Consider the following 8,932-nt stretch of genomic DNA (forward strand, 5'->3'; position numbering starts at 1 on the left):
AACGTGGCGGCATGCAAAAAAGAAGGGTGGCGGGTGAGGCGAGCGTGGCCTCGGAAGCGGGACAACACCGCCATCGTCGTACACGCACATGCCGTCCTAGCCTGAGCAATATCAACCTCGCTACTTCTTTGCCGCCAAGTAGCTCGGGCGACGGTCCTGGTCTCTGCCTCCGGGCATGTGTCGTGTTACGTCGATGCCAATGCGATGACGTCCCATTTCACCGAGTCGGCATCGCGACAACTTTTCTGCTAGTGGACGTTGGACGTGGATCAGCATGGTGCCCGCTCTCTTTTCGCCGCTATGTCTCAATTGGGAGAGCCGACGTACGAGGACGCAGACATGCAGATGTTTGAGCTGATCCACGACGGACATGGAGGCTGCTTCGAGGACGGGCAAGTGGATGACTCGAAGCCGGAGGTGCACGCCTAGAAGTCAGGAACCTACACCCAGCTAGACCCGTACACCCAGCAACTCTATTCGTACATGACGAGTCAAAACTATGTGATGTTGTCACTACTAGGAAAAAGCCTAGTAGTAGCGCGGGTTAAAAGCTAGTAGTAGTGCGGGTGCCTGCGCTACTACTACGGTGCTACAGCTAACTAGTAGTAGTAGCGTGGTGCATCCCGCGCTACTAGTACATGTGTTAGTAGTAGCGCGAGTTCGACACGCGCTACTACTAACTATCTATAGCACGTGTCTGTGACCCACACTACTACTATTAATTTGAAAACCCCAAAAAAAAATCTCGACCCCATGACGCGCGCACGTTGGCCGGGAGCAGGGAGATCTCAGCCATGACGCGTGCCTCGTGGAATCCGTCGAGGGCGGCCGCGGAGGCCAGCCCGGCGTGGGCTGGGAGCTGGAGGACCTGCATGTTGGCATCATGCGTGGGGAGCAACACCTTGCGGCGACCGTCGCCGTTGAGGTCGGCGACGAGCGGCGGCGGGAGGCGGTCCACGTCGTGCTTGATCGGGAACCCGTCATCCGACAGCTGGTACCACGCTTCCCGGAACGAGAAGTCGCCCTCGTGCTGCCGGAGGAGGAGGGGGATGGCTCAGCTAGCGTTCCGGATCGAATCGGAGAGGGGGGAGGAGGAGGGCTGACCTGGAGCAAGAAGAAGACAGTGAAGGCGGCGAGGAGGAGGATGCTGAGGTCGCGCTTCCGCATCTTGGCGGCGGCGAGGAGCTCCGGCGACCGCCCATCGGAGGGATCTCGGAGAAGGGAAGGGGGAAGAAAGCAGAGTGTACCAGCGGCGGCCACCGCTGAAGTATGAGGGAGAGACGAGGAAAGTGAGAGAGGGGGAAAGTGAGGGAGAGAGGAGGGATTCGGCTGAGGATACGGGGATTTCACCTACCTCGTACTTAGTAGTAGCGAGGGGTATAAAACCGCGCTACTACTATCAAGTTAGTAGTAGCGCGGGTTTGTACCCCTCAGTACTACTATGGCATGTTCTGGGAGGGCACGGTAGAGACCGCTTAGTAGTAGCGAGGGTTAAAAACCCGCGCTACTAGTATCAACTTAGTAGTAGCGAGGGGTAAAAACCTGCGCTACTAGTAAGTAGCAGTAGCGAGGGTTATAAACCCTCGGTACTAGTAAGCGTCTGCCTATAAGCTTTCCCCTAGTAGTGTGTTGCCCTTTATTTTGTGTCTACACGGTAGGCTTTGTTGGTTTTTATCGCGTCTGCGCACTTCTTTTTGTTTGTTTTCCCCAGGATGTAGGTTTTGGGCGCTTTTGGAATTATGAAAAAAATGTCAAGAAAGGGTGATGAAATCACGTCAATCAACATGATAAATGATTACCATAAAAGAAAAAGTGTTTGGGAGAAGTTGGGGGCTGTGCAGGGCAATGGAGCGCTCGACGACCTTTGGTGCGAGCGCAAGTACTCATACCACTGGTTGAAGCACCTGCCACCAATGCCTCGTAGTCGACTACTCCTTCATGCAATTGGATCTGAGATCATACACACACTGACTCTAAAACCTAATCCAGAACACAGAACCCTAGCCTCTTGAAGGCATCAGGAGAGGGAATTAGCAGGGAGGAGATTGTCATCTCCCCACCTCGTGCAAGGGGACGTTGGCATCAATCATCTTCACCATCATCTATCTCCATCTTGTTGTAATACTGAACCACTCATGGATCATTACATGTATTACTCGTTTGTTCTGTTGATGTTTACCACAACTATTCATATGGTGGTTATTGTCTCCATGTGCGAGTATACCCCCTAGTCCTCGGGGACATGAATGAACCTTGGTATGTATTGGAGCTGAAACGTTAATAAGGATATGAAATTCTCTATTGAATATTTGGTTTAATAGCCTTTGTGAATGTTGTGAAGGGGCTCCACACAACATTTTTGCCACAAGGCCACGAAGCATGTTACCGTCGTTGTAAAGGTTAAGATATCGAGGTAATTTGAGGTGGCAGTAAAATCCTCAATTTCACGCCCTTACAATTGATAGGGGAATAACAAAGAACTCTTGGAGAGGCCGCGTCCACGGAGAAACCCTTAATTATCGCATTGAGAACCGGGGCGGGGAACCTATGGTAGTGGAGTGTGTGGTATGAAATCTACCCCAAGTAGAACGTATTCTGCACCCGGATCTACCAAATCACAGACATCAAGAGTGGCTCAAGTATACAACTTAGAACTATGCTATGACATATATATCACACTCAATCTAATTTACATTATAACTTATCGCCTTCATTTTGCTCCGTCCCTACAACTAACTTGCATATAGTATATCGTAAGCCTCTATAAGAGACAAAGTCCAATTCTCGTGATCCCCGTGGAATTGATACTCTTACTTCGAAAAGGCTACAACTAAATCATATGCACTCACAGGCCATTAGTGCATCAGCTAGCCAAAGCAGGACGACGACGACCTTGGTCTGGAGGAATGGCCGGTCGATCCAAAGAAGAAGGGTAGAGAAAAAAGTTTCAACATGATGGATAATGAATTGTTTTGCGATGTGTGGTAGGCCACTAGCATTGTTATGATCCATGGCATGGAGAAAAAGGGCGCAACATTTTGGGCCAAGATTCATACTTGGTTACATGAGCACAAGAATTTTCATGCCCTACCGCAACAAACTCGTCTGCAATCGTGGGACAAAGGCACTCCACCATTGATGGTACACCACCCAAGATGTCATGAGAAAGTATTACGGCCATTTGAAACAACTAATCGGCCGGTGGCCAAGTGGTGCGCTAAGCACCGAGCAAGTAAATTGTTATATGTGTTTGATCATTTTGCTACATATGCAACTTGTTGGCCGGATATACTCTATGGGTTGGTCATTTGGCCGGATATGCAACTTGTTGACAATGTTTTTTCTTTCTAGCCTCCTGTGCATGCAACTTGTTCTTGAAGATGGAGAAGAGGGGATTTGCTCTCATGCATTATTTGTTGAAATTGAATGGGCAACCAAGTGGCAATTGTCCATTACCAACTCCATGAAGATCGCCAACAACGGCACCGATGAAGAAGCAGGTGATCCAACCGACCCAACAAAAAAGGCGTCCAAAAGGTTAGAAGAGAGTTCCGAGAAAAGAAGTGGCATGAGAAGAACGAGAAGCGAGAAGGGACGACAACCAAGATGACAGAGAGTTCGAGGACATCTTGACAAAGAAGGAGGAGGCATGCGTGAAATGCTCCGACGTGAATGAGGAAAAGAAGGCCAAGAGGCTAACATCTTGATAGCCGCAACTAGGAAGAAGCTGAAACTCAAAAAGAGGAGGGTTTCTCTCAGCCACTTTGGATGATACGAGGAATGTTGACCATGAAGATGGACGAATTGGATAACGTTGATGCGATGATCATGCACACCATCCATGTCAAGGTGTCGAAGTGCTTGGTGGCCGAGTTGGAGCCGGATGGTGAGGAGGAGGCAGTAGCAGAGTGATCGTGGAGGCTTGGATAGCCGGTCTAGTAGGGCAAAAATCCTTTTCTACACGGACTGATACTTTTAGGGCGTGACTAGGTCTCAATCGACTGAGACTTAATCAAGTCTAAGTCAAGTGATATAGTATGTAAGAAAAAAACTGAAAAGAATTTTTTGCAAGAATCTTCATGCAAAATCGAAGTAAGATACTATCGATTGAGACATAACGAAGTCTAAGTCGACTAAGACTTAAGCAAAACTGATACTTTTATGATCATGCGCATTGTAATAACTATAGACATCCGCCTCTTTTTGCTTGTGATGGGCGCTATAAAAACCGTGCCTTAATTTGCATTTGAAATAGAATTGGACGGACCAGAGCGGACGTCTAAATGTGATGCGGTCGAATGATCGGCTTCTGCATTCGTGTCTATGGACTAGTCTTTTTTTTTGAAAGATCCAACATTGCTGGCTTCATTGATTTAGCAGGAAGGTGAGTACAAAAGGTTGATCGGAGCGATCAAGAAGAGAAAATAAGAAGAGACGGTCAAGCGACCGTCATCTTATGCAGAAAACACTGAAATCAATCTTCTCCCAACATTTCCCCGAACGGGGCCTCTAGTTTCTTTGCTCCTGCCAATCTCCATTGCTCTAAGTTACTACTGATCTTTGCACATATCCGCTGATGACTTGGAGTCGCCCCCCTGAAGGTGCATTCATTCCTCTCGTTCCAGATCTCCCACAGAACCATAATGATCATTGATCTGATTGCTCTTCTGTTTTGTGGTAAAGTCTGGTCGATGGCCTGCTGGCATACCTGAGCTGATGAGGTGAGGCCCCTGGTCGATGATGATAGGGAGGAGCATCCAGAACGCCTTGCCGTGTGCAGCCAAATTTTCCGCGCAAAACTGCAATCCCAAAACAAATGTGTGGACGTTTTCAGATTGCGAAGGCACAGTTGGCAGAAGTAATTGTTCGGCCAACCCCTCCTCTGAAGTCGATCGTTGCACCAAAGCCTGTCCTGAAGAAATAGCCACATGAACATCTTGTGCTTATTTGGAGCCCAGACCTTCCAGATTAGGTTGTTGAACATGGGCTGATCCAGGGCCTGAGTTGTATGCTGAATTTGCAGAGTAGCAACCATTGTTGGTGTGCCTCCATCGTATGCGGTCGTCTTCTTGTGGGCACAGCACTGTGTTTGCGGCCTGTAACATACGCCACATGGACAGAAAATCAGGTGCAATGGCCATGGTGTCAGCATGTTGCAAATCTTTGATCCACTGATCATTCCGGAGGGATGCTTCAACGCTTCTACTTTTTCTACGGGCGTGATTGTAGACTGTTGGGTATGAGATTGCCAGTGGGGAGTCGCCTAACCAATTTTCTTTCCAGAAGTCTGCTTTGCGGCCGTTCCCAATCTGAACTTTTGTTGCCAAACTGAAAATCTCTCGGTCCTTCTCTGACACCGGGGGCTTTAGCTGCACCCACGGCCTTGCTGGTTGATCCCATGTTAGCCACTGCCATCTAAGGCGAAGGGCAATGATAAACTTGTTTAGATCCAGGATGCCCAACCCTCCTTTTCGCACCGGGGAGCAAACTTTCGACCAGGCCACCTTGCACTTACCCCCGACGAGCCGGTCATCTTGGCACCATAGGAATCGCCTTCGGGCCTTGTCTATCTTTCGAATGATTTTCTTTGGCACTTTTAGGACAGTCATGGCGAAAGTTGGCAAGGCGGAGAGGACACTACGTACCAGAACCCTCCTACCTGCCAAGTTGAGCAGTTTTTTTTTCCAACCCGCCAGACGCGCTTTAATTCTGTCTATCAAGAACTGGAAGTGGCTCAGCCTCAGCCTGGTCGACGAGATCGGCAAGCCGAGGTAAGTCAGGGGGAAACCAGTGAGAGTGCCACCGAAACCCTGTAGCACTTCCGACAAATCGATGTCTTCGCACCTAATGGCTGCCACTGAAGATTTACTTTGGTTGAGCTGCAGCCCTGTTGCTTCTCCGAATTTTGTCAGCAGATCAAGAAGCATGTCAACCTCCGCCTTGGATGGGTGACTAGTCAACAGACAAATAACGTGTCCGTTTTAAGGGTCTGCTTTCGAATGCCCTAAACGATGCGAGCAGCTATTGACCCCGTCGCTCCGTCCAAATACTTTCGCCGTCCAAAAATACTTGTCGGTTGGCCCACCCTACACGATAGCGCGCGTATGCGGTCCTGCTTTCGTTGCCACTGCCAGCCATGCATGGATTCTGCATGGCTGCATGGTCTCCAGGGGCTATTTGTACGCCCAGCAGCGAGTAGATGGAGCTGCATTCGCAACACACAGCGAGAGTGTAAGCAGATCCACAGCAACGTTAGCTGCTCGTGATCGATCGATCTGAAGCAACAAGTGTAAGATGAACCAGAGCGCCGTGGGCTCCCTGGTGCCGCGGCAGGCGCCGGGCAGCTACGGCCTGCCGTTCGTCTCGGCCATCCGCGACCGCCTCGACTTCTACTACTTCCAGGGAGAGGCCAAGTACTTCGAGTCCCGCGTCGAGAAGCACGGCTCCACCGTCCTCCGCATCAACGTCCCGCCGGGCCCCTTCATGGCGCGCGACCCCCGCGTGGTCGCCGTGCTCGACGCCAAGAGCTTCCCCGTGCTCTTCGACGTCGACAAGGTCGAGAAGAAGAACCTCTTCACCGGCACCTACATGCCCTCCACCTCCCTCACCGGCGGCTTCCGCGTCTGCTCCTACCTCGACCCCTCCGAGCCCACCCACGCCAAGGTCAAGCAGCTGCTCTTCTCCCTCCTCGCCTCGCGCAAGGACGCCGTCATCCCGGCCTTCCGCTCCCACTTCTCCTCGCTCCTCGCCACCGTCGAGTCGCAGCTCGTTCTCGCCGGCAAGTCCAACTTCAACACGCTCAACGACTTCACCTCCTTCGAGTTCATCGCCGACGCCTACTTCGGCGTGCTCCCCTCCGCCTCTGACCTCGGCACCACCGGCCCCACCAAGGCCGCCAAGTGGCTCATATTCCAGCTCCACCCGCTCGTCACGTTCGGCCTCCCTTTGATCCTCGAGGAGCCGCTCCTCCACACCGTGCTTCTCCCGCCCATCTTCGTCAGCGGTGACTACAAGGCGCTCTACAAGTACTTCTACGCCGCCGCGACCAAGGCGCTCGACATGGCCGAGAGCCTCGGGCTGAACCGGGACGAGGCATGCCACAACCTGCTGTTCGCCACCGTGTTCAACAGCTACGGCGGCCTCAAGGTGATGCTCCCGGGGATCCTCGGGCGCATCGCTGAGGCCGGAGAGAAGTTCCACCAGAGGCTGGCCGCGGAGGTACGCACCGCCGTTGCGGAAGCCGGCGGCAAGGTGACGATAGAGGCGCTGGAGAAGATGGAGCTGACCAAGTCGGCGGTGTGGGAGGCGCTGCGTCTGGAGCCGCCCGTCAAGTTCCAGTACGGCCGCGCCAAGGCCGACATGAACATCGAGAGCCACGACGCGGTGTTCGCCGTGAAGAAGGGAGAGATGCTGTTCGGGTACCAGCCATGCGCCACCAAGGACCCCCGGGTGTTCGGCTCCACGGCGAGGGAGTTCGTCGGCGACCGGTTTGTCGGGGAGGGAAGCAAGCTGCTGCAGTACGTGTACTGGTCCAACGGGAGGGAGACCGAGAGCCCCAGCGTGGACAACAAGCAGTGCCCCGGCAAGAACCTGGTCGTGCTCGTTGGCAGGCTCCTGGTCGCCGAGATGTTCCTCCGGTACGACACCTTTACCGCCGACGTCGGCGTCGACCTGCTCGGCCCCAAGGTTGAATTCACCGGTGTCACCAAGGTCACGTCCGGTCCTGGGGCTGTTTAGAACCTGCACCGGCCATCTGTGAGACAGTGACAAACGGATCAACTCGTACGAACGCCAGTCATAGCATGCATGACAAACGGAGTATGAAGTATGTCAGTCATGCATGTATCTTGTTCGGTAGCTTCGCGTGCATGTTTTCCTTTTCGCACTCTTGCCCAGCGTAATAAAATGGACCCCTGTCATAAGATTGGGAGCACCTATTTATCAACGGAACAGTCTTGCCAAATCTTAGTCAATTAATGGTTAAGTCTCGATTGATGTCATATTCATAAGATTTTACATTGAGATTCACACAATTTAGAAAGCGCAGATCCATATTTCGTGGCTGCTTGCTACATGTTTTCCTCTTCCCTTTGTCCCTCCTTCAAGAAAAGGTGGCTAGGGTTTCTGTCTCCGTCGGCGGCGCCGCTGATCTCCCATGTCTCCTGTGGCCTTAGAGCCATGGGTGCGCGGTGGATCCCGGCCATTGTCGGCGGGAGGCATCTGTTTTCAGGTGCTTCTTCAAGTTTTGTTAGGGGTTGTGTCCTGCTCAAAAAGATGAGACGGCGGCGGCTTCTTGAAGATGGAATAAGGTTCTACCCGCCTAACCTCCGTCCCAATGGTGTGTCTAGCATCGTCGGAGGGCGTGTGGAGGTGTGTCTCCGGCGGATCTCGCGAGATTTGGTCGGTGGTTGTCTTTGGTGGAAACGTTCGGATCCGGTCTTTGTTCGTCTTTGTTCATGTGTCTTCAGGTTGGATCCTTTCGATCTAAAATTCTCTTCATCGGTAGTGGTTGCCGTTCTAGGATATTGGTCCTATGGGACCTTAGCACGACGACTTCTCAATTGTCTACTACAACAAGTTGTGCCCGGCTCCGGCGAGGGAGGGGCGATGACGGCGGCGCGCCTTCGAATCGTTTTAGTGCTTGTAGTCGTCGCTAGGTGGTCTATGAATCTAGATGTAATCTTTATTATTTCTGGTATTCATTGTACTGCCATGATTGAAGATGAATAGATCGACGGTTTCCCGAAAAAAAAGATTCACACAATTTTTTTGAAATTTCCTTTTTTGACATGATATGTCACTTGACTGAGACTTGATTAAATCTCAGTCGACTGAGACCTAACCACACCCGTAATAGAAACACTAAAAAAATCTGACGTCGGATATTTAGGCATGGCAAACCTAACTTTTTCAAGGCAATTTATATTACCAT

General features: G+C 51.5%; 1 protein-coding gene across 1 annotated transcript; it reads left to right on the forward strand.

The window, feature by feature from the left end:
• The first annotated feature begins 6,189 nt into the window (after positions 1-6,189).
• LOC125552412 (allene oxide synthase 2-like) lies at positions 6,190-7,945 on the forward strand. Its single transcript, XM_048715959.1, has one exon. The coding sequence runs from the start codon at positions 6,295-6,297 to the stop codon at positions 7,735-7,737; it is 1,443 nt and encodes a 480-aa protein (XP_048571916.1). The 5' UTR covers positions 6,190-6,294; the 3' UTR covers positions 7,738-7,945.
• The last annotated feature ends 987 nt before the right edge of the window (positions 7,946-8,932 follow it).

Source organism: Triticum urartu, chromosome 4 (genome assembly GCF_003073215.2).
Source record: "Triticum urartu cultivar G1812 chromosome 4, Tu2.1, whole genome shotgun sequence".
In the NCBI taxonomy this organism is placed as follows: Eukaryota; Viridiplantae; Streptophyta; class Magnoliopsida; order Poales; family Poaceae; genus Triticum; species Triticum urartu.